The sequence below is a fragment of the Mustelus asterias genome, chromosome 9 (genome assembly GCF_964213995.1).
Source record: "Mustelus asterias chromosome 9, sMusAst1.hap1.1, whole genome shotgun sequence".
NCBI classification, from domain to species: domain Eukaryota; kingdom Metazoa; phylum Chordata; class Chondrichthyes; order Carcharhiniformes; family Triakidae; genus Mustelus; species Mustelus asterias.
In genome coordinates, this window is record NC_135809.1 from 34845916 (window position 1) to 34871862 (window position 25947).

Genomic DNA, 25947 nt, shown 5'->3' on the forward strand with positions numbered 1-25947 from the left:
CTGGAGCGATTATCCAATATTATTGCACACAAAAAAAACCGCATAGCATCATAATTGCAACATTAAAGCTAACGTCTAATACCCCCATTCTTAAGTTTGGCCCAATGTATTAAAATAAGTCCAAAAAAAAAAGAACAATTTTGCAAACAGCAGGACACCCATTCAATCTCTTCATTTCAGAAATATTTTGCGTTAAAACCCTTAAACTGAATATTTAGCCGATCCCACAAATGCTCGCTCTCCACTTCAATCCCTTTGAAGCATTACTTGTATGTTTCCTTATTGTGTCCCCCCCCCCCCGGGGCTGCAAAAATGCAAACGGGACAGACTTTACCGTGCTTTGGGACGAGCCGCTGCAGTTGCTTCTGGAGTACAAGTCCCTTATTTAGACGCGCACCATCTTTAGGGGGCAGAGAGATGACCCGGCTCCTCCCTCTCTCCCGCAACACAAGGGGGCAAAGTGTCAAAAGGGCGCAGCTTGAATTTATTTTTTTTAATTTTTGGGACATGCCAGGACTCGTGTGTGGTCTCCGCCATAATACATTCTGAAAAATTCAGATCGGGTGGGGGGGGGGAAAATAAATATAGCCCGCTTCTCCCCGTAACAGAAAATCACAGGCTTGACGTCGCGGCTGGAGCCAACCGAAGCCGCGGGGTCAAAGGTCAAAGATAAAAAAAAATCGCAGACCTTTTTCAATTTGAATGTCGATTCGCACAAAAGTGATTCAAGGACCCTTCCTGATGTGGAAATAAAAAACGTGGCTTTTTAAAAAAAAATCTCGGTTGGCGAGTTATCCCTTTTTGGAGTGCTGAATTCCCATCATGCAGTGGGTCACGGCGCGCGCGCGCGCACGGCTTTGTTTTCGGTTCGGTTTGTGTTCGAATTGGGTCAAGCGGTTGAAGTGACAAGGCACGGCGCATGCGCAGGGAATGGGGTTGGCGTGGAGTGTTGTGAAGAGGGGAAGGGGGAGGGGCCAGCGAGGGCCTGGGCGCGTCGGCCGGCCCCGCCCCCCTCCTTCTCCCCTCCCCCTCCATCTGGATCAGGTGACCGCCTATAGCCCGCTAGGGTTTGCTGCGTCTGACGGTCACTGTCTCCCAGTCAGCTTGAGTGCTTCGCCTTTGTACCGACTGCTTGTCCATCCGCCCACTCTCCCAAGTAGCGGCACTGCCATTAGGGGAAGCTCACTGGCGTAGAATAAATCAACACGAGCACCTTCACTTGCTTTTTTATCCCCCTCAACTCCTCATCTGTAGGATTTTCTCTGCTTCCTCCCACACACTAAAACCACCACCACCGACGACAATGGCGCTGAGCGACGCCGATGTGCAGAAACAGGTAAGGAAGGAAAGGTCTCGGAGATGTCCTGATAACAAGAGTGTCGGCTGCAGCGAGGGGGGGAATCGTGTGGCCAGGATCTTGCTCCATTTCAAATTTCAGTCTCTGGTCACGATCGCACTGCGTTTGCTGAGGGAAAAAAATACGATTGAAGCCAAGTGTGTGTCTTAATAGGAAAACAGTGAATGAAAATTGAGTTATAATCTCAAATCTTTTCCCTGTTTTGGTGGTCAGTTTTAACCTACAGGATGGTGAAGTTAAGGGGAGGAGTTGGAGAGCATTTTGACATTCATGGGGTTTGTATGTATAAATATTTTTTGCACCGTGTCATGGAAAATGGACTTCCACTTTCTGCCTTCACAGTGTTACTCAATTTGAGGAATTTTGCAAGCAGATATGTTAAATAAGAACACTTCATGTCAATTGATATGCAGCCAATGCATTTTTAGATCAATCGAAGATGCTCTTGTAATCTTGACATGTAAATGTAATGTTGCATATAATCTGTATGGAATAAATTTCAGATTTGAGTAAACACCATCCAGATGTGAATTTTAATCCTATACTTGTGGGGTGGTGGAGGGAATGTAGATCTAGTAACAATGACAACACACTTGATCTGGCTGGCAAAATTGCAGTGGATGAAAGTTTACAAAACTAAATATTGACAATCTTATTCTTTTAAAAAATAGATCTAAAAAGACAGTTTAACATTTTATGGAGAGCCAGTAACAATAAGTATGGTAAACATGTTAAACTATCTGTTCTTTTGAGTGCTGCTTAAATGCACAACATTTCCCATTTTTTTACCCTGTTCCCTTCTCCATAAACATGGGCCTTCTATCTTTATGAATGCGGTTTAAAGATTTTGTCTAAAATATATTTTACTGCCACATTTTAAACTATATTAGTTCATACATTTTAAGTGGCTGACTTGAGTATGATATTGTTGAGCAAAAACTTAAATCTGTTTATATTTAACAGTTAAAATGGCTGGTGTTTTCTAAATCAAGCTAATGTTTAACCTGGTTGAAATACCATTGTTCATTTTCATTCAATTTGGTTAATTTTCAAGCTTACAAAATAGGAAAATGTACATTGTTTTGGACCAGGCATACATTTCTATGAACACTTTATTTTTAATATATATATTCACACTTCTTAACTGGAACTAGTCTTCCTTGCTCTGTTTTGACTTTGGCCAGATACTAGTTGTCAGTAAGCAAAACTGTACTTTGCTGTTGGAATCTGGTTTGAGCTAGAGCACCTGGTTGGAAGGAGTTGTGTTCTTGCCTGTTCTAGTGTGGGAGATAGAGATACTTGTGCTAGGTTCCAGATTTTGCATATTTCTAAGAGGAGTTTCTGTTTACCTGAAGGGAGGATGAGAATGGATGTCATAGGAAGTTAATCGCTACATAAAATTCTGAACGTAGTGATGCATAATTATGGCTGACCTTGAGCTTTTTTTGTCCAATTAGAAAAGCTTTCGCGTCCATCCCATAATTCAACAATTGGACTAACTTCAGTTGTCAAGTTTTTATGTTGACAACATGGCGAAACCATTTTTAGGTTAGACTAAAGTACGGTGTTGGTTCAAAATATTAGAATACTGAAGGAGGCCATACAACCATTTGTCCCTGTGCCAGTTCTTTGGCAGAGGAATCCGTTATTCCCCCTTCCTGCTTTATTTTCACAATTGCCCTGGATTATTTTCCCCTTCCAAGTATTTGTATAAAATTTTGAATTTTAGTGTTGAATTTACTTCCATCATTCTTCCAGTGCATTCCAATCATAAGTTGTATTTATAAACAAAAAAGATGCCATTCACCTTAAACATGTCTCCTCTGATTACAATCCTTTTGCCACTAGGAATAGTTTCTTCTTAACTGTTTTGACATGCAATACAAAACAGATCAGCTGGCTCATTTATTTATAAATGTATTCTGTTGCATAAGGTCTGTGTTTTTAAAAAAAAAATGAAATTTGGTTATTTCAAAGCTGGTAACAGCAATGAACTACAACTTTTCATTTAACACTTTTGATGTCTGGCAGTTGGTATTGTGCATTTGAATATGGACATGCATATTTTACAAAGCAGCAAAAATCTGAATACACTTGCAAATAACATTAGAAAGAATCCACATTAACATCAGCATAGTGACAGCAGCAGTGCAGCCTCAAAAGGATAATATTGGGGTTATTAAAGCTATCAAGGGATTTGGAACAAAGGTGGGCAAATGGTGATTAGGTACAGAAATTGACCTTAATGTAATTAATGGAGGAACATTCTCTGGGATAAATGTCCTATTCCTATGTGCAACCTAATTTCTGTCATTGAGAGACTTTATATTTAAATTTACTGTTGAATCTATGTTTAGATTCATCACAATTTTGTTTCCTTGTTAATTTCTTTCCCTGATCAGAGATACAAGTTTCTTGCTGTAATTTGGTTCCATGAGTGCTATTTGTCTTCCACTTGGTCACCCAGTGGTATTTTTTACATGCCTATATGTGTGAGCAGTGATCAAATTCCTATCTGGTCATGGGAGACATCGCTACCAAGCTTTTCCCTTTCCTTGTCTAGTGTGTCACGGTGTAAGTCCAGCAGGCTTGGCTTTATCTTCCCTTGTGGTCCAGCTCCTCTCAGGATAAACGTATTGCCCACTGTGGTATATATTCTATGTTACACTTGCAAATAATCAATAAGCATAATGATCGCAATGATGAAGCTTATACAATTAATTGTGGTTGTGATGGATTTTTTTTGCTGGTTGCAGTAGTCATGTGTTTAAATTTGGCATAATGTCACTATTTCTAAGAAGCATTTTCTTAGGTGGTGTGCTGTTTAATTTGGCAGCTTGACACCTTGGTTGGTGATTGAGAGATGCATTTCAACCCTACATTACTGGTTGCTGTACACTTGTGGGAAAATACCACTTGGAAATTACTGACCTGCTGACAGTCAGATGTAGCTGAAAGAAATGCAGTTTGTCATTCCTTTTTGTTCTGTCGAATCCCTAAAGGACCTAGCTAAATTTTGACTGAATTAGTTGAACTGAAGCCAGTCATGATTCAGAGCAAGCCAAACATTCGTATTGAAAAGTAGTACCCTTTGTTGAACATTTTAGTTTATGCTCAGATTCAGCTTGGGGGATGTGCTGTTATCTTTGACATTTTTAGAAAATTAATACATTTATAATTTTTGTAAATATATTCTCTTTTGGCAACCTGTTCAGTGCAGCACATGCAGTTATCAGATTCACCTAATATTCAAAGGTCCTTAACATAGATGAATGAGCAGTACTTTTAGTACATTTATCTTTTGGTTTATAATTGAGCTATGGCCTGATCACCACTACCTTCCTATCAAAATTGATCATCCAGCAGTGCACAGTATATTTCAGTAAACTGGAACTTGGTGAGATAAGTTCTCGGTTTAAAGGTAAAGACACCGCTGCTTGTTATGGGGAGTGAGATCTGTTTGTAAGAATTGGCAATTGCCGCTGAACCAAGGAAAATGTGCAGAGTGAAAACTCATGACGACGGTATGATTGTGGAGATGAGCTTGGTACAACTGTGTTTTCTGTTTTTGTTCCATAGATCAAACATATGATGGCCTTCATTGAGCAGGAGGCCAATGAAAAAGCAGAAGAAATAGATGCAAAGGTGAAGTTTTATTTTATTTTGTCATTCGTGTTATATTTCTAGGATATGGCAATCTGAATTCTTCCAACCTAATATTTTATGTACAACATCAGCCTCACAGATTTATAATTCTGCATTATGTATAACTTACTAAAGCAGTATTGATGGTAAATTAGGTCGAGAAAAATTCCATGTCAGGATGAAAGAAATTGTTTGCAGTACTGTCACATTAGATATGCATTTGCTCTTTCGTGAATTTGACAATAGACTAATGTATACTTTTTGTTATAAATGTAATTGTTAACAAGGTGCTATAGCACAAGCTACAAGTCTTTCCCCTCACTTCAAAATGAGTACCCTACCAAAAAGTATTGATCCAATACGTTTTTATATTTTATCCAAAAAATAATTTTTGCTTTGAAAAAACAACATGTGTTAGTGTATGCTATTAATTCTGAGAAAAGTCAGATTCAAGTCAGTCACTGCCTTCACTGGTTAAAGATCCTACATAACAAATTCAGTAAGATTAGTACATTTATTTTTTTAATTAATTCTGAGCATTCTCTAAATTCACCGCAATAAATGTGGCAGATGCTGTCTTGCCTAATAGCTCCACATTGGTTATCAGCTGTTCCTCATTCTGTGTTCAGAGCTTGAATGCTGCACTAAAGAATGAGAACTGATACCAAGAAAGCTTCATACATCAGAATTTAGAAGATTATCCAAATAGCAACTAGGGAATGTACAGCCAGATCTACACAATTGTGCAATATCATTGTTCTGTTGCTTCTTGGTAATGCATCACTAAACAACTGATGATTGCAGAAGAATACATTAATGCAGTGACAATGTATCTGATTTAGTAATCCAGCAAGCATGAGTTCGAATTCTACCATGACGGTTTGTACAATTGGTAATCTTTTGTTTAGAAAAAGATAATTGCCATTGTTGACTCAACCCTCTAAGAAGGTCCAACAAACCAATTCAGTTCTAAAGAAGGCCCCCACCCCATCAGCATTTCAGGGTAACCTACAGAGGAGCAGCAAATGCTGGCATTGCCAGTGGTGCTAACATCTGGGAAAAGGTGAGCTATATATGGAACAGGAACGTAAAAATATTAAAATACACTTTTTAAAAAACGTATTGCCTGAATTTTGTAGCATAATTTGTTAGAACTTGCATTGTGCCAGTTCTAAATGTGACTGGACACAAGTCTGTGCTCAACACAAAAGAAAACACCCATGTCACTGTAGGTGGTTTGTTTCCTGGGAGAAGAGCTGCATTGTATGTTTCTGTATTTAGTTTAAGGTAATTCCTAAATGGAATTGGAAGAAACAAAACTAAGTAGGCTTCTGATATGTTGTCAGACTGGCTTATCTTTGTAGGTCTAGACACAAATGTTAATATGCTGTAGGATTGTGGGGGTGATCACAATCGGACCCTATGGTGTCTCTTTGTTTTCGTGTCTACAGATGAGCAGTTCCAACAAGGCTGTTGAAATGCAGTCAGAAGATGGGAGTCTCATTTGATCTGGATGCCAATCTCAGCAGAAACAGCATTGACATTTGGCACAAATCTGTAGACAATTTTTGTTGTTATAGTTCTGTACCATATCATTTACCAACTAAGCTGTTGGAAGTGTTGAGATGCAGCTTTAGAATTCTTCCCCTGAATCTGTTGTCAGTCTCATGTTAGTTTGGTTGCTTTTCTAGAGATTAAGTTGGAAATCATTCACACTAATGGATAATGGGTGCCATTGTCAGAATTGTGAAGAGGTCACTGCAGTTGGTTCTAGGCCATCAGATACCAAAGAAAATGTTACTGTATGCATAGACTAACACTTTTAATGTAGACTCTGATGTAGAATATTTTATATAATGTGCACAGAGTTCACTCTTGATGCCTGTGCAAGTTTAGATTTGTAAAGCATTGATAGCATATCAATCCTACTTGTTCATTTGATACTGGGAGTCATGTTGAAAATCAATCCCTTGGTTTGCAGGCAGAAGAGGAGTTTAACATCGAAAAGGGTCGTCTTGTACAGACCCAGAGGCTAAAGATCATGGAGTATTATGAAAAGAAGGAAAAGCAAATTGAACAACAGAAGAAAATGTAAGTACTATGTAAAATAAAATTAGGCAAAACGTCAATACTTGTTGTTTTCAAATTTTCCTGTTGAAATATTTCTTGATTTACGATATTGAGCTTTACTTGTTTAGATGAGATATAGAAACAGTCATGTAATTTTATTTGGAGAGCATGAAAATTAAAATATGTAACCGCTTTCATCTAATTTCATGGGGGTGGGTGCGGAGGGAGAGAAACTTTGTTGACAATACTGAATATTCCAAGTTATGCAATTTGTCCTGATTCTGACAGTGCTGGGTGTGGACTGAAATCTTTTTGCTGCTTGAATTGACTTGCTGCCTATGTTTTTTTTTGTAATCTTTTACTTTTAGTCAAATGTCCAATTTGCTGAACCAGGCTAGGTTGAAGGTCCTCAAAGCCAGGGATGATCTGATTTCGGTAAGATTGCTAATATATTAAATTAACTAAAATACAATTTCATGGAGACATAAGTTTAGGAAAAACATGTTTGTAGTATTTTCCCTGTCTGTAAAGTGTAAAGATCAAGGGCACCAAGCTATTGATTAGTTAATTAATCTCAGCAATGCCTTTTTTCAGTTGGCTGTTAATCACATAGCATCAGTATGACACTGGTCCTATTGAAAACATGTCATTATCAACTGATGCTTATTTCCACAAACCATGAAGAACATTATTACAATACTGTGGAGCTAATGATGTTTAACCCTTAAAGAATAGACGTCGTAGTGGTGGAATTAATGAATTTTAATCAGATATTGAGACTGGTAGGTTTCTCTGTTTAAGTATAACATTTATTATGGTAAAAATACAATCCAGCAATACATTAGGACAGTTCCATGAAAAAATCCAGATCAAGAATATTATAGCATGTTTGAATTTCAAAACACCTCCATAGAATGGTAGTTCATAGGTCCCGCTGCAATTACCTTGTGTGCCAAATTAGTTTTGGTGTATCATTCCAAGAGTATCTTCTGCACTGAGAAGAAAAGACCATTATCTAGCCATGTTTGTGAGCTACCTGGATCCAGATTACAAACTAAGTGGAAGATTTGTGGATGCTAGCCTCTCCTTAACCAGGCATGATGCATACACGGGGACAAAATCAGTGATACTAATATATCTTTACTTTGGCATTGTTGGCACCAATCCATCCAGACTGGACAACCTCCACTTTAGTTCTTTGTTTGTGCTGTTTTGGAGCAGCAGATTTGTTATTGCATTTGCTCTTTGGGTCCCAGGTCTATGCAGGGGAAAATTAATTAGTCAGGGTTCTCGCTGCTAATCACTACTCAGTGTTTTAATTGGCCCTCTGCTTGAGCTCACTTATCTTTCACTGACCAACTATTCTACAAAAACTCACTGGCTCGCATGTAAATAGTGGTCTTTTTTGATAAGATACTAAAATGAGGAGTACTTCTTCACTCTAGGTAGCATTAATTGAGGTTCTCTACCCAAGAGTTGTGGATGCTCAGTCATTGAATAGATTCAAGTCCGAGACTGATGGAGTTTTGGGTGTTAAGTGGATGGCATGATGGAGTTGAGATGGATCTTACTGAATTGTGGAGAAGGCTCAAAAGACTGTATGACTTATTGCTGCTTCTAAGTCCTTATGACCAGAATAATGCAATATTCAATAGGACTGGATTCATACCCCTGCTTTTACATTAAGAAACTTCCTTTTTTAACAAAAGGAAAATTAATTCAAAATACTCTCCTCATCCCAGGCCACCTGTGGCGAATGAAAGAAAAGTTTTCAATTCTAAAGAAATTGAAACAAGTTTCTAAATTGTAACAAAGCAGTTTTCAATAAAACTGCATGCATTTTTTTATTTTTGAGAAAACAAAAATGCAATGCCACATCCATTAATTTGAAATTTTAAAGTTTTTGAGGGTGATGTTGTAGGTTGACCATGTTCTCCGAGATGTCTATGGTCCTATGTTGTGAAATGTCACTGAATTTTTGGGGCCATTTGTGGGTTGTCAGCTGTTGCTAGTTTTCCATGTTGACAGGTAGGACCATCTTATTGGGAGCTTTAATTTGGTTTCCAGGACTTGTTGAATGAGGCCAGACAGAGGCTGAGCAGAGTGATGAAAGAACCTCCAAGATACCAAACACTGCTGGATGGACTTATACTGCAGGTAAGGATAGGATAATATTGTAAATGTGCTGAATTATAATTTTGTTTTAGTTCCACTGCACTGCATAAGTAGTCTCTCTCCCATGTAGATATCATTAGTAATGATGCTAGATTCTTGGTTGAAATCTGTTTTCTGGTTGCTCTTATTAGGGGCAGGCACTGATAAAGAGAGGTTCACTTTGTGCTTGGTGTAACAGATTCTAAGGAGCCATTCTTTTCCCAGGCTATATGTTATTAGAAAGATGGATTTGCACCAAGAATGGAACCTTTTTATAAATTCTGGTAAATTATCTCCAAAATAGATTTTACAGTACTATAAAACCATAGTTTCTTGTAAATTATCTATTCCCTAATTCGAGGGTTAAAACTGTGATGTAGGTGTTTTATAGGTCTTGTTGAATTCCTATTTTCAGTTGCAGTGTGAAATGTGTGGCCCTAAAATTGATCTGTTTTTCACATTTAGGGCTTTTATCAACTGCTGGAACCTATGGTGTTTATTCGATGCCGCAAACAAGATATGGCAGCAGTTAAGGTAATATAATGGGTGCTTAGTTCCAGACTACCCGTCTTCATATTAACATATTTACTTTATCTGTGATTGAAATTAGAATGTCTCCACACAAGTTATTTTCTAATATCTCCATGGCCACAGCATGAAGTGGGGGTTAGTGTGTCAGTACATATGTGGGCATGTTCTGGCTGGAGTGAAACTAAGAAAAAAGTATCTTGCTGTCCATTTTCATTCGAGTGGCTTGAAATGGTAGTGTCGGAGAGCACAGTACCTGAATCTGTCATTTTATGAAGATAAGGGTGGGTTAGTGTGGTATCTTAAAATGTGTCCTGTCACAATAGCCATAGAGTCAGAGCCCTAGAGTCCCTGCAGTGCAGAAAGGCCATTCGGCCCATCGAGCCTGCACCGCCAACAATCCTACTGAGGCCCTATCCTTGTAACCCCATGCATTTACCCTGCTAATCCCCCTGACACTAGTGTCAATTTAGCATGGCCAATCAACCTAACCTGTACATTTTTGGCCGGTGGGAGGAAACCGGAGCACCCGGAGGAAACCCACACAGACACGGGGAGAACGTGCAAACTCCACACAGACAGTGACCCGAGGCTGGAATTGAACCCAGGTGCTGTGAGGCAACAGTGCTAATCACTGGGGTGGCACGGTAGCACAGTGGTTAGCACTGCTGCTGCACAGCTCCAGGGACCTGGGTTTGATTCCAGGCTTGGGTCACTGTCTGTATGGAGTTTGCATATTCTCCTTGTGTCTGCGTGGGTTTCCTCTGGGTGCTCCGGTTTCCTCCCACAGTCCAAAGATGTGCGGGTTAGGTTGATTGGCCGTGCTAAAATTGCCCCTTAGTGTCCTGAGATGCGTAGGTTAGAGGGATTAGTGGGTAAATATATAGGGATATGGGGGTAGGGCCTGGGTGGGATTGTGGTCGGTGCAGACTCGGTGGACCAAATGGCCTCTTTCTGCACTGTCGGGTTTCTATGATTCTACTGTACCACCGTGCTACCCTATAAAGAACTCGCATTTTTACTGCACTTAACAAGTGCTTCAGAGGGAGAGGTGTGACTTTCCTCAGAATGGTTTCTTAGAATCATAGAATCCTACAGTGCAAAAGGAGGCCATTCGCCCCATCGAGTCTGCACCAACCACAATGCCGCCCAGGTCATAACCCCATGCATTTACCCAAGCTAGTCCCCTTGACACTAAGGGGAAATTTAACATGTCCAATCCACCTAACCTGCACATCTTTGGACTGTGGGAGGAAACCGGAGCACCCGGAGGAAACCCACGCAGAAACAGGGAGAATGTGCAAACTCCACACAGACAGTTACCCAAGCTGGGAATCGAACCTGGGTCCCTGGCACTGTGAGGCAGCAGTGCTAACCACCGTGCCGCCCCATATATTCGAGTAGTTCTTGTGATTTTTTTTTTTGTTTTCAACAAGAAATGTGTATGGTGTGTTAGATCAAATTTCAAATAATTTTCAACAGGTAGAATAAAATATTGTTTGAATGTGTTAGCAACACGCTGTTCTGTTTTTTGATGTGGAGCTTTAACCCTGCTACAAGTAACTCAGCACATCCGGCAGCTTCTGTGGAGGGGGGGAGAGTCAACATTTAGAGTCGAAATGGCCTTTCATAAACTGAATCCAGTTCTGACCTACTGGGTATTTCCATAATTTTCTGTTTTTACTGAAAGTTTTTCCTTTCCCTTTATACTTTCCTAAAGGTGACATTTCCTGTTGTAGTATATAGCTCCATAGGCCTATTTCCCACTACTTCCAGCACACACGTGTGCCTCCAACATTCAGGATGTTTGACAGCACAATTTATCATGGCCAAGATGGATTTTTTTTAGATCTGCTCCCACTCCACAATTGTAACTCTGAGTCAAGCAAACAATTATTTTGTTATCTTTGGAGTGATCTAATTTTAAAATCATCAGTGGAGATGCGCACCCCTCCTCATTTACAAGCTTAGTATACTTTTTTCTCTTGAAACATTAGCTTCTGATTCACTTGACAATGTGATGGGTGATCAAGAAGATCTGGCATCTAGTTGAATGCTTCTCATCTGGCCTCTGAAATTCACAAGGAACTTCTAATCTGCAAGTTGCCAATTTCTCATGCCTAATTTCTCCCTCCTCCATCTCCCATTTTCTAAACTCTAGCCAGGAATTGTATTTACTTACCAATTAGATTGTTTTTGGGAGATTTTCATGTATATTTAGTCTCCAATGGTGCTACTCAAACAGAATTGTTTTATCACCAGTGGAACCTTATAGGATATAATTCAAAAACATATGCTGAAATGCAGGTATGTTTACCTTAAAGCTGTGACTTTTGGTCACCTTCCAATGAGTCACTCATTGTTTAATTGCTGTTCAAGCAGACGTCAGAACATTTGGATTTTTCAGTTGGAGGGTCAATTAAAAGCCCTTGGATATTGTGGCTGGGATGTTTTCTGTCCTTCAAGAATGACCGCCTTTAATTTTCTTTTCGGGGGGTAAAAACATTAATGTATGACATAAAATAGTGTGTCAAACATGGCCGTGGTACCAACCTTTATCTCTAATATGTCAAATTTTTCTGTGTGCATTTTTTAATGGCTACTTCCAATGGCTTGGATTTGCTGTGATAATGTGACTGGAACTGACAGCAACTTTAGGAGCCTGCAGATGTGCAAAGTAACATGGAAATCCCATAGTTACGATCAGTGAGTCTAAAGACCTCTATAGGGACATTGTAGAGGTTTCAGCAGACTGTAATCTTGGGTGTGATTTGATGAAATCGTCCAGTCTAACACTTGGGGCACGATCTTACAAAAGAAAATTCTAAGTACCGAAAGAGCGAGAAGATAGAGTTTTTGTGGCGAGCTGCGAGTGGGTGGAGCCAAAGCTCGCCGTTGAAGCTGGCTGCAGAGCGCGTGTGAGGCGCTGTGATCTTCCAGTGGACTGGGAGATCTCCTGCCGATCACTGCCTGTGACACACTGTCTCTCTGCCCGGCCCTACCCCTGACCACCTGGGGGCTTCAATGACCTCCGACTCCCCTGGTGAGGCCTTCACGTCTGGTCTTCGTTGGTGGAGACCAGCCATGGTTCTCGCCGGTGTGAAGCTCGACCGGTGAGAAGGTAAGTAGAAGTGAGCCTGAATGATGACATCCGAGCTACGCTAACGCCGTGTAAATCATGTCATTAATATTTAAATCAGCTTCGCATGAAGTCAGTTTCGCTGGTAAGATTGGGGGAAGCGAGAAACCGGGCGCGAACCGATTTTTCGCCTCTCTCCCAACCTTGCTACCTTGCCTCGCCAAACGATGGGTGGGACGAAGTCGTACAATTGCACTCTTAGTCTGAGTAAAAGCACTTAAAATTTAGACCTTGTTGAATGAGGTGTAACTGATGTTTTAGCAGCATACTAGCTTTGTAACTTCCCATAAAACAATTTTTAAATGCTTGGATCAAGATAGAAGCCAAAATTAGTAAAGACAGTCATTTATTTTACTTAATCTGAAACTTTACACTAAAAATAGTGGTTTTGGTGGTTTTAACTTCTTAGATTACTTTCCTTATCTGCCTGCTGGTTTCACTGGTGCTGCATGCGAAGACATCCAATTGACTTGATGCCAGATTTTAAACTGCTGCTGGAATAAGGGAAAACCACACCAGAAATTGCTAGATATTTATGGGTTGTTTTCTTCAAGGTCAACAGTAAGGTGCCTTGCTTTTCTGCTTGTGGCAAAATCCAGGCCTTTATAAATTCCAATATTCTGCATTTTATAATGAACCAGTCTATGTATACTTGTTGTGGTGTAATTCCCTTACAGTGAAGGAGCTGTATGTAGTGCTACCTTTGTCACTTTGGAACAACAGCATTTTCTCTGAATATGAACAGTGACACATCTGTACACATATTTGTACTTTTTTAACTTCCAAACAGACCTCCATCAACAAGAATGTTCCCATTTACAAGAACAGCGTAAACAAGGATATTGATGTTCACATTGACCAGGAAAACTTTCTACCTGAAGACATGTAAGAATCTATAGAAACTTTCTCTGTTTTCGAGAGCCAGGTTCATTTCCACCCATTCTTAGTACTATTTTTAGCAGCAAAAAGGCTAGCAAGAATTTTTATGAATTAGTCTAACCTTGATCTAATTCAGTGATATCAATTTATAATCTTATGATCCAAAAGCACATGAATATTCCATACTTTGTTAATTTTACATACAGGTAGATATTTTTAATATGGTTTAACATACGAATTACAAGCAGGAGTAGGCCATTTGGCCCTCAAACATTTCCGCCATTTGATATCATGTTTGACCTGATTGTCCTTAAGTCCACTTTCCTGTTTATCCTGTCTATCCCTTATAACATTTCACTCCTTTAGTTTTTAAGTTTATTTCCTAGTGCCACAAGCAGGCTTACATTAACACTGCAATTAAGTTACTATGAAAATTCCCTAGTTGCCACACTCCGGCGCCTGTTTATGTACACTGAGGGAGAATTTAGCATGGCCAGTGCATCTAACCAGCACGTCTTTCAGACTGTGGGAGGAAACCGCAGACACAGGGAGAAGGTGCAGACTCTGCACAGACAGTGACCCCAACCAAGAATCGAGCCCGGGTCCCTGGCACCGCGAGGCAGCAGTGCTAACCACTTCTGCCGTGCCATCTGTTATTTATCGGCCTTAAAAATATTCAATGACCCAACCTCCATTGCTCTGAGGAAGAGAGTTCCACAGACTAACGGCCCTCTTAATGAAAGTGTTTCTTCTCATCTCCACCATATATAGGAGAGACCCTATTTTTAAACTGTGAGCCCTAGTTCTAGTCTCTACCTCAAGGGGAATCATTCTCTCAGTTTCCACCCTGTCAAACCCCTCAGGATCTTGTATGTATCAATAAGTTCACCTCTCATTCTTCTAAGCGCTAATGGTTACAGGCCCAACCTCATGACCCCTTCTCGCTCTCCTAGTTAGGGAACTGGAATTGCAGCTCGAGGACCTTCGCCGGGTTAGGGATAGTGAGGAGGTCATTGACAGGAACTATCGGCAGGTGGTCACACCGGGACCACGGGAGGAGGGTAACTGGGTAACAGTGAGGAAGGAGAAAGCTCGGTTGATGGTGAGCACCCCGGTGGATGTGCCCCTTAATAATAAGTACTCCTGTCTGAGTACTACTGGGGAGGACAGCCCACCTGGGGGAAGCAGCGGTGGCAGTGTCTCTGGAGCTGAGCCTGGCCCAGTAGTGCAAAAGGGTAAGGAAAGGAGGGTAGTGCTAATTGGGGACTCTACGGTGAGGGGGTCAGATAGGCGTTTTTGCGGACACAGACGGGACTCTCGGATGGTGGTTTGCCTCCCTGGTGCAGGGGTCCGGGATGTCTCTGGTCGAGTCCCAGAAATCCTGAAGGGGGAGGGAGAGGAGCCGAAGGTCGTGATGCATATAGGTACTGCTGACATAGGTAGGAAGAGGGAAGGGGTCATGAAAAGAGAATATAGGGAGTTAGGTAGACAGCTGAGAAAGAGGAATGCAAAGGTAGTAATCTCGGGATTGCTGCCTGTGCCGCGGGAGAGTGAGGACAGGAATCGGTGGAGAATGAATGCGTGGCTGAGGGACTGGAGCAAGGGACAAGGATTTGGGTACTTGGATCATTGGGACCTCTTTAGGGGCAGGTGTGACCTGTTTAAAAAAGACGGGTGGCACTTGAATCCCAGGGGGACTAATATCCTGGCGGGAAGGTTGGCTAAGGCTACTGGAGAGACTTTAAACTAGAAAGGTTGGGGGGAGGGAATCGAAATGAGGGGACTGAGAGCGAGGAGGTTAGCTCGCAAATAGATAAGGAATGTAGACAGGGTAAGAGGGAGGTTAGACGAGTGATGGAGAAGGGAAGTGCTCAGGCTGAAGGTCTGAGATGTGTCTATTTTAATGCCAGGAGTGTAGTGAATAAAGTGGATGAGCTTAGAGCGTGGATTGCTGCTTCGAATTGTGATGTGGTGGCCATTACGGAGACTTGGATGTCTCAGGGACAGGACTGGGTGCTTCAGGTGCCGGGTTTTAGATGTTTCAGGAAGGACAGGGAGGGAGGCAAGAGAGGGGGGGGAGTGGCACTGTTGATCAGGGATAGTGTCACGGCTGTAGAGAAGGTGGACGCCGTGGAGGGATTGACTACGGAGTCTCTGTGGGTGGAGGTTAGGAACAGGAAGGGGTCGGTAACTTTGCTGGGTGTTTTCTATAGGCCGCCCAATAGTAACAGAGATGTTGAGGAGCAGATGGGGAAACAGATCCTGGCGAGATGTAGGAATAACAGAGTTGTCGTGATGGGAGATTTTAATTTCCCAAACATAGATTGGAATATCCCTAGGGCTAGGGGTTTGGATGGAGAGGAGTTTGTTAGGTGTGTCCAGGAGAGTTTCCTGACACAGTATGTGGATAAGCCTACTAGAGGAGAGGCTGTACTTGATCTGGTGCTGGCTAATGAACCTGGACAGGTGGAGGATCTCTCGGTGGGTGAGCATCTTGGGGATAGCGATCATAATTCTATCTCCTTCACGATAGCATTGGAAAGAGATAGGATCAGGCAGGCTAGGAAAGTGTTTCTCTGGAGTAAAGGGAAATACAGTGTCATCAGGGAGGAAATTAGACGGGTAAATTGGAAGGAGGCATTCTTGGGGAAAAGTACCGAAGGAAAGTGGAGGATTTTCAAGGAATGTTTGTCTGGAGCTCTGCATGACAACGTTCCGATGAGACGGGGGTGTTGGTAGGGTACGGGAACCGTGGTGCACGAAGGTTGTGATGAACCTGGTGAATAAGAAAAGAGAGGCGTACAGAAGGTTCAGAGAGCTAGGAGGTGTTAAGGATTTAGAGGAGTATACGGGATGTAGGAAGGAGCTTAAGAAGGAAATTAGGAGAGCGAGAAGGGGTCATGAGAAGACCTTGGCGGGTAAGATTAAGGAGAATCCCAAGGCTTTCTACAAATATGTCAAGAGTAAAAGGATGAGATGTGAAGGCATAGGACCCTTAAAAGGTGAAGGGGGAAAAGTTTGTGCGGAACCGTTAGAAATGGCGGAGGTGCTTAATGAATACTTTACCTCGGTATTCACGGTGGAAAGGGATCTGGGTGGTTGTACTGCTGGTTTGCGGTGGACAGAAAGGATCGAGCATGTGGACATAAAGAAAGAGGATGTGTTGGAACTATTGAATGGCATCAAGGTTGGTAAGTCGCCGGGACCGGATGGGATGTACCCCAGGTTACTGTGGGAGGCGAGGGAGGAGATTGCGGAGCCTTTGGCGATGATCTTTGCATCGTCGATGGAGACGGGAGAGGTTCCGGAGGATTGCAGATGTGGTCCCTATATTCAAGAAAGGGAACAGGGACAGCCCGGGAAATTACCGACCGGTGAGTCTAACCTCAGTGGTTGGTAAGTTGATGGAGAGGATCCTGAGAGACAGGATTTATGATCATCTAGAGAGGTTTAGTATGATCAAAAGTAGTCAGCACGGCTTTGTCAAGGGCAGGTCGTGCCTTACGAGCCTGGTTGAGTTCTTTGAAAATGTGACCAAACACATTGACGAAGGAAGAGCGGTGGATGTGGTCTATATGGACTTCAGCAAGGCGTTCGATAAGGTCCCCCATGCAAGACTTCTTGAGAAAGTGAGAGGGCATGGGATCCAAGGGGCTGTTGCCTTGTGGATCCAGAACTGGCTTGCCTGCAGAAGGCAGAGAGTGGCTGTGGAGGGGTCTTTCTCTGCATGGAGGTCAGTGACCAGTGGAGTGCCCCAGGGATCTGTTCTGGGACCCTTGCTGTTTGTCATTTTCATAAATGACCTGGATGAGGAAGTGGAGGGATGGGTTGGTAAGTTTGCTGACGACACCAAGGTAGGTGGTGTTGTGGATAGTTTGGAGGGATGTCAGAAGTTGCAGCGAGACATAGATAGAATGCAAGACTGGGCGGAGAAGTGGCAGATGGACTTCAACCCGGATAAGTGTGTAGTGATCCATTTTGGCAGATCCAATGGGATGAAGCAGCAGTATAATATGAAGGGTACCATTCTTAGCAGTGTAGAGGATCAGAAGGACCTTGGGATCCGGGTCCATAGGACTCTTAAATCGGCCTCGCAGGTGGAGGATGCGGTCAAGAAGGCATACGGCGTACTAGCCTTCATTAATCGAGGGATTGAGTTTAGGAGTCGGGAGATAATGCTGCAGCTTTATAGGACCCTGGTTAGACCCCGCTTGGAGTACTGCACGCAGTTCTGGTCACCTCATTACAGGAAAGATGTTGAAGCCATTGAAAGGGTGCAGAGGAGATTTACAAGGATGTTGCCTGGATTGGGGGGCATGCCTTATGAGGATAGGTTGAGGGAGCTTGGTCTCTTCTCCCTGGAGAGACGAAGGATGAGAGGTGACCTGATAGAGGTTTACAAGATGTTGAGAGGTCTGGATAGGGTAGACTCTCAGAGGCTATTTCCAAGGGCTGAAATGGTTGCTACGAGAGGACACAGGTTTAAGGTGCTGGGGGGTAGGTACAGAGGAGATGTCAGGGGTAAGTTTTTCACTCAGAGGGTGGTGGGTGAGTGGAATCGGCTGACGTCGGTGGTGGTGGAGGCAAACTCGTTGGGGTCTTTTAAGAGACTTCTGGATGAGTACATGGGATTTAATGGGATTGAGGGCTATAGATAGGCCTAGAGGTAGGGATATGATCAGCGCAACTTGTGGGCCGAAGGGCCTGTTTGTGCTGTGGCTTTCTATGTTCATCTTTCCTTGAGATAAACCCATCCCAGGAATCAGTCAAGTGAATTTTCCAGTGGCCCAGTATTTTCCATTATAACTTGTTGGATTCCTAACCCTAGATTGGCATGGTACAAGTTGTATTCTTACTCGAACAGGAGTTGGGCTTCGGGATGTAGTACTCCATTACAGCTAGTGGAAGCTCAAACTGGTCAGTCTGTTTCTACCTGCTGAGAGAGTTTGTGACCTATTAATAGCTGTGAGCGTAACCTCAATTAGAACATGATCATGTGCAAAATATTAGCCATGTCTTTTAACAGGAAGGTTTATGATTTTTTGTAATCTATTTATTATGCTTAATTATAGACTAGCAATTTCTTAACAGATGTTAAGCTAACTGACCTGTCACATGCTGTAACTTCTGCTTTTGCCCACTAATTGGCTGATATAGGCTGCAAAGGCTTTTTGTTTTAGAAAAGTTGGCCACTAGGAAACAAGGAATCATACATTTTAAACTTTTTCTCTTTAAACAGTGCTGGAGGTGTTGAGATGTATAATTCTACTGGAAAAATAAAGGTATCTAATACCTTGGAGAGTCGATTGGACCTTATTGCACAGCAGGTAAGGAAATTGTTCATGAATCTGTATGAAAATGAAGAGATTGTTAGGCTGGTAATACAAAGACCAATATTTATTTGAAATGACATGCATACCCTGCTCATTCCTTTTTTATAGCATTTGCTTTTGAATGCTTCTTTGGTTCAGTGGACAATGTACTGAGTATATATTGAGCAACACAAACTAGAATCATAGAATCCCTACAGTGCAGAAGGAGGCCATTCAGCCAATTGAGTCTGCACCAACTCTCCAAAAAGAATATCTTACTCGGGGCCCACTCCATCCCTGTAACCCTGTGCATTTACCATGGTTAATCCACCTAACCTACACATCTTTGGACTGTGGGAGGAAACTGGAGCAGCCGGAGGAAACCTAAACAGACACTGGGAGAATGTCTCAGTCACCCAAGACTGGAATTGAACCTGGGTCCCTGGTGCTGTGTGGCAGCAGTGCTAACAACTGTGCCATCCAACTAATTTGTTCCCAGTCAACAAATTTCTACTAAGTTGCAGTGGAAAACTACAGAGCCTTAAGATACTCTGTTCTGAAAAGTAACTCGAATTCCTATTTCTGATTGCTATCCACTTGTGCTCACTCACTCTTGCATTTATGTACAAGCTTCTGAAGGCTTAATGAGATACTACTTAGGCACATGGGTTGGAACATTTGCTACCTGTCAGATGATGATGATTAATATGAGGGTGTGGGCAACGTAAGCCTGATGAATTCCTGGTTTGTGTGTGTTACCCTGGAGCCACCTAAAGGTATTTCAGATGGGGATCAGCACACTAAAATGTCTGTGCTGATTTGTAAAGTAGCTCGTTACCACGGAAATACTAACACTAACGTTTCATCTGTCTTTCAGATGATGCCAGAAATCCGAGTGGCTTTGTTTGGTGCCAATCAAAACCGGAAGTTCTTGGACTAAATGCTGTGCTTTAGATCTAATACTGTTTCCAGGCACACAGAATATAGTGAAAAGATGTAAAAGTTACAGACCTATATTTAAAGAAATATATCCATTCTACTTGCTTTTCTGTGGTGTTATATCTAAAGTGTGTTTGAAACTGCTTATTTGGTAGTTTCTGTACCTGTTGGCTAAGGGAAATTGCTAAAAGACATTGGGAAATCACTGGGTTTATTGACTAACCCCAGATTATTGCATTCACAACATCAGTTGTATTTCTTTGTATATATTAATCTGTTCTCTTCTCAAATGTGAACAAATCTTCAGTCACTCTTTTTGGCATCAATCATTGGAGCAGACAGGCGATTTCCCAAAGTATAGAACAGTTATGAAATCTGTAGAAAATATGTTGCATCCAGTGTTGCTGATTCGTCAATCTTGTACTATTTAATGAAATGGGAATAGTCATTGTGTTTCAGGTACTGTATATGTATATATAGTTCTGAAATAAACATCATTTTGCTGGATCCTGAACCTGTTGCTTGTTGGTATTATTTTGATTGGACAATTAATCATTTCAAGATTGCAGTTTTATTTTATCTTCAATTATTTAAACATTTTTATTTAATCTAGTGCTCCGTTTATCATTTCTCATCTATGGTTTATGGTAATCCAGGGTCCCAAAAAATAGCCACATGCTATCTGTAAGATGCTTTTGAAGTTGAGACCTTCTCCTTTCCCTTCCCTAAATATTTTATTTGTGCTGTATAACCGCTGCTCATTTGTTTTACCGTGCTTGCTAAACAATAGGATCGTTGGTATTTTACATATATGTGAAGGATTTTAATTTTGAAATTTAACTGGCCATTTGCAACATATTTGCATTTCTTTGAAGTAAGACCTAAATTCTTGCCAAGATTTGCGAGGATTTTGAAGGCTGGGCTGATGAAATGACATTCTGCTCTGTTTGAGATTACATTGAATGGCAATAGTTCTGCAATGACCAAGCTTTAGATAGTCACATAGTACAGTAGCACAGTGATGGAGGTGGAGAGGAACCTGCAACCATTTTCTGTACTGGCTCCTTTATTGCCTGGGGTGGCACAGTGGTTAGCACTGCTGCCTCACAGCGCCAGGGACCTGGGTTCGATTCCCGGCTTGGGTCACTGTGTGGAGTTTGCACATTCTCCCTGCGTGGGTTTCCTCCGGGTGCTCTGGTTTCCTCCCACAGTCCAAAGATTTGCTGGTTAGGTGGATTGGCCATGTTAAATTCTCCTTCAGTGTACCCGAACAGGTGCAGGAGTGTGGCGACTAGGGGATTTTCACAGTAACTTCATTGCAGTGTGAATGTAAGCCTACTTGTGACTAATAAATACTTTATTTTAACTTTGATAACTAGCCTGAAAGCTGGTCAGTCGCTGATTAATGAGGTGGGGGTACAGTAAAGAATAAATCTGCACTTGTTTGGACTGCTGTGAAAAACAGCAAAGTAATTATTTGTTGCTGTAAGTGACTACAATGATGAAGGCTACTGTCCATCGTGCAAATAGACAAGAAACCTTGGTGTTCCTGATTTCTTTTCACCTGGAAGAACCCAATGAACCCCAATCCTAAGATATAGAAACAGTGCTTGTACTTCACTTGTAATAACCCAAACTTGAATTGCAAGTCCTGTGCGAATGTTTAAGTTGCAGTTTGTTCAGAGTAGGGGGTACATTGGAAAAACTTGTTGTAGTTTTAAAAAATTACATTTGTTTAATTATCCTGCAAGTTAAGTTGCAAGGGTAGTAAATGTTTTTATTGCAATGTTCTTCTGCTTGACAAGTGGCAATCAAAGGCAGAGAGTGGGGATAAGGGGGTCTTTTCAGGATGGCAATTGGCGACTAGTGGTGTTCCACAGGGGTCAGTGTTGGGACCACAACTTTTCACTATATACCTTAATGATCTGGAAGATGTGTATTTTGATATTTCCAGCATACAAAGCATGAAATGGGATTCATTCTCATTTCATTACAAAGGAAAATAAAATATAAATCAACACATTCACAGTCATTATCCCAGTACTGATCAACATGATCTTTTCAGTTCTAACCAGATTTTTTTACCTTGGGGACATAGCTTGGTCAATAATATTTAATTTCCCAGCAATGTGGGTGATCTTTAGTTGGTACGGTTGGAGAAACAAACTCAACGGAACAATCTTGCGTTCTGTGTTTAAAAACATTTCCACAAAAAATAATTTGCTTAGAGATTAGCTTTGTACCAAGATTTCAAAGTTGCTTTATCTTAGTCATCTCTGATCAGTAACTCTGTGTCCGTCCCTTGCTGTGATGTTGGATTAAGTATCATCAAAGGGGTTAGATTGTTTTATCTGGCTGTTAGCTCCCAGATTGCTAACAGCCAAGCTGCTCTGGAGCAGACTATGTTTTGCTCTGGAACTAACCTTTCACAAAGGCTGTTTTAATTTGCAAATTTGTCTGGCTGTTGGGCTGAGCTATGCCTGCACCTACCTCATAACCCATGAATTTGCTGGCCCAAACCCAGGCATTTTTACAGGTGTAATTAGAACAAAGAAACATTCAGCACACTAACAGGCCCTTTGGCCTTCAAAGTATGTGCTGATCATGATACCCTAACTGAACTAAAAAAAACCTTATGCCCTAACTCTGTCCTTATCCCTCTATTCCCTCCCTATTCATGTCCCCATCCAGATGCCTCTTAAATGTTGCTAATGTGCCTGCTTCCACCACCACCTCTGGCAGCACATTCCAGGCACCCATCATTGCGTGAAAAACTACCCCTGCACATCTCTTAAAACTTTCCTCCTTGAACCTGTGCCCCCTTGTAATTGATACTTCCACTCTAGGAAAAAGACTATCTACCCTGTCTATGCCTCACAATTTTATAGACCTCTATCAGGTCTCGCCTCAGCCTCCATCTTTCCAGTGAAAACAATTATGTTTATTCAACCTCTCCTCATAATATCGTCAAGACCAGGCAACGTCCTGGTGAACCTTCTTTGCTCTCTCCCCAAAGCTTGCACATCTTTCTGGTAGTGTGGTGACCAGAACTGCACGCAGTAATCCAAATGCGGTCTACCCAAGGTTTTATATAGCTGCAACATGATTTCCCAAATCTTGTACTCTGTGTCCTGGCTGATGAAGGCAAGCATGCCATATGGCTTCTTAATCACCTTGGCCACTTGTGTTGCCACTTTTAGGGAACTGTGGACCTGCACGTCCAGATCCTTCTGTATGTTAATGTTCCTAAGGGTTCTGCCACTTGCAGTATGATTCATACCTAAATTTGATCCTTCAAAATGATTCACCTCACATTTGTCCGGATTAAACTCCATCTGCCATTTCTGTGCCCAATCTATCCGTATCCTGTTATATCCTCTGACAATCCCCGGCACTATCAGCAACTCCGCCAATCTTTGTGTCATCCGCAAGCTTACTAATCAGACCACCCACACTTTCCTCCAAACACCTTACTAAAGTCCATATAAACTACATCCACACCCTAATTGTTCAGGAGGTGAATGGATTGGCTTTGACTTTCACCTCGTAGGGGGATTCTGGTTTAAATACTTCACCTTTAGTAAGTTGTTCATCAGCGTAGTGCTTATAGCTCAGTTTGTTTCATCTGGTTATCCCTACATGGGTTTCCCTGCTATTCTACTTGTGATCTTTCACACGTTGTGTTTACTCTGGAGTAGACTCTCCTCTCCCCCTCTTTTGGTTTTGAAAGGGGGTCTTCCCCTAATTTGTTCCATGCACTTGGGGACACTACTGCCCTCAGGTGGATGTTTAGCTCTTGCTGCACTGCAGCCCATCAATTAGGAGAGGCACCCCTCTTACCATCTGCACCTCTACTTGGGACCCTCCCTGTTTTCCCTCTAAGGTTGGAAAAATGGTGTGGGCTAGTCAGACCTCTTGCTCATCCCACAGGGGTGCAGGCTTTTTTTATAACATTCTGCCTAGTTTGGGACATCTTTGCATCCCTGTTCTATCCTCTAACTTTGGGGATATCTCTATTCATTGGAATTAGACTAATTTCAGCTGCTGAGCCCTGTGGTTCTTCAGCTATTTGGGGCATCACCTTCACATTTCCCTTTTTGAGAATTTTTCTGTTTTCCCATTTAAATTTGCCATGAAGCTATCGATCAACAGAACATTGATTTGTTAGCACCCTCTGTTCTGGGAATTTACATTGCTCTAACCAATTACCTCCTCCAAGTGGATGGTCATCTCCTGCCGTACTCCCTTGTGGCTCTTCAACCTGGTAAGGCATCTCCCTCACTATCTGCTTTTCTGTTTGGGAACTCCCCTCGTCCCTGTGTCACGATGCTGTCTGCCACTCAGATCATTGGTCTATTCCTCTTCTCCTTAACCTCAAATGATTTTTCCTGACTGCTCAGGACTATTTTTTTTACAGGAAGTCTTGGATACCACTTCCTCACTTTCTCTTCTCTCTCTTTCCCTTTCCCTTTTCTCTAGGTCTGAAATCCTCCCTCTTCTCTCCATGCCTTTCCTCTCTGTTGTCTCTTCCTTTTATCTCAATTTCTAACTCCTATTCATTTCTGTTCTACCTACATTCTCAGCAGTTCTTTTTATATCCTTCCCTTACATTCGTACATAATGTTCTGGCCGCGTGCAGTAATATTACACATCTCATCTCATTCAAGGACATTTCTCCTCCAGTGCCGAACTAGCTCTTTCAACTCTGCGAGGGACAGAATTTTTAAATCCTCAAAAGTAACTTCCCCTTCCACTAGAAAAGCACTTGCATTAAACATGGATGTTTGGATGGCGGCACACTGGTTAGCATTGCTGCTTCACAGTGCCAGGGACCTGGGTTCAATTCTGGCCTCGGGTCACCGTCTGTGTGGAGTTTGCACATTCTCCCTGTATCTGCGTGGGTTTCCTCCCGGTGCTCCGGTTTCCTCCCAGAGATGTGTAGGTTAGGTGGATTGGCCATGCTAAATTGATTCTAGTGTCGGGGGATTAGCAGGTAAATATGAGGGGTTACAGGAATAGGGCCTGGGTGGGATTGCACTCGGTGCAAACTCAATATGCCGAATGGCACTTTGTTTCTACACTTTAGTAGTACAGACTCAAGAAAGCCTTTTGAAGTTTTAAAAATTATTTTCAAAAGAACAATTTTCTTTCCCCACCAATACTCTTCCATTTTGTCTGTGGGAATGATCTCCACACAAACCCCCAGTTTGTTGTGACCGGGCCCTGCACGACTTCCCCTAATTTATTAACTTCCTGAATGGGACCCCAATTTTGTTATGCTTCTGGGTGAGGAAGAATGAGCTGGCTTCCCTTCTTTATTCAACCCCCTCAGTTGGTTACAACAGAGTTCACTTAGAAGGTATATCTTTCCCTGTGGATACCCATTCCCAATCAAATGTACTTATCTTTTAGAAGCAGCCAACGTAACCAGGCTTTCCTGAATCTTCTCGGCCTTTTGGCTAAGATCAAGTGTAGTATGGATTGGATGCTGCACTTGGTTGAGGTCATTGGGTTACATTGAAGCTTCATATGTTTCATATGAAGCAATTTTTAAAAGCTGCATCTTGGCCTTTTGGCTAAGATGCAAATGAGCTCAAGTCTTGGAGGAGGTGTTGCTTTGCTCCTCCAATCAACTTGGCTCATGTAGATCAGGCCCAGGACAGGGTGATTTGGTCGCTCGCCCTGTCTTGTCAGCCTGGATCTGAAATGCCTCAACTTGTTGAGACTTTGAATTGGATTTGATTTGATTGAATTGGAAAAGTATAACAAAAAAAAAAGAATGTGTAAGTTTATTAATTACTAAAAACTGAGCAATATAATAAAAACACAACACACACACATTGATCAGAACTGAGCTGTTAAGAGTCCAAATAAAAGTTAAAAATAATACATGAATCAATCCTTGGCCTGTCTGTGAGGTGTAG

At 41.9% G+C, this 25947-nt stretch overlaps 2 protein-coding genes and 1 pseudogene across 2 annotated transcripts in view; 2 read left to right on the plus strand and 1 right to left on the minus strand.

Annotated features, from left to right (window-relative positions):
- bcl2l13 (BCL2 like 13) overlaps positions 1 to 644 on the minus strand; it is a 31210-nt gene extending 30566 nt beyond the window's left edge. Inside the window, exon 1 of the mRNA XM_078219952.1 lies at positions 335 to 644. The gene's annotated coding sequence lies outside the window, so the exon portion shown is untranslated. The remainder of the gene's footprint in view (positions 1 to 334) is intronic.
- Positions 645 to 932: 288 nt separating this feature from the next.
- LOC144498602 (V-type proton ATPase subunit E 1-like) lies at positions 933 to 20537 on the plus strand. Its single transcript, XM_078219958.1, has 9 exons — positions 933 to 1336; positions 4937 to 5002; positions 6984 to 7093; positions 7441 to 7507; positions 9140 to 9229; positions 9692 to 9760; positions 13684 to 13778; positions 19012 to 19099; positions 19962 to 20537. Exons 1-9 carry the CDS (start codon positions 1304 to 1306, stop codon positions 20022 to 20024), a joined length of 681 nt encoding a protein of 226 aa, XP_078076084.1. The 5' UTR covers positions 933 to 1303; the 3' UTR covers positions 20025 to 20537.
- Positions 20538 to 25462: 4925 nt separating this feature from the next.
- On the plus strand, positions 25463 to 25665 carry LOC144499330 (U2 spliceosomal RNA; annotated as a pseudogene).
- Positions 25666 to 25947: the final 282 nt, after the last annotated feature.

Bases quoted from the DNA above. Each gene is read 5' to 3' on its own strand.
- LOC144498602 (XM_078219958.1), top strand. From the start codon at position 1,304: ATGGCGCTGAGCGACGCCGATGTGCAGAAACAG. The intron at 1,337-4,936 runs GTAAGGAAGGAA...TTTGTTCCATAG, and splicing joins ACGCCGATGTGCAGAAACAG to ATCAAACATATGATGGCCTT. The intron at 9,230-9,691 runs GTAAGGATAGGA...TTTCACATTTAG, and splicing joins TGGATGGACTTATACTGCAG to GGCTTTTATCAACTGCTGGA.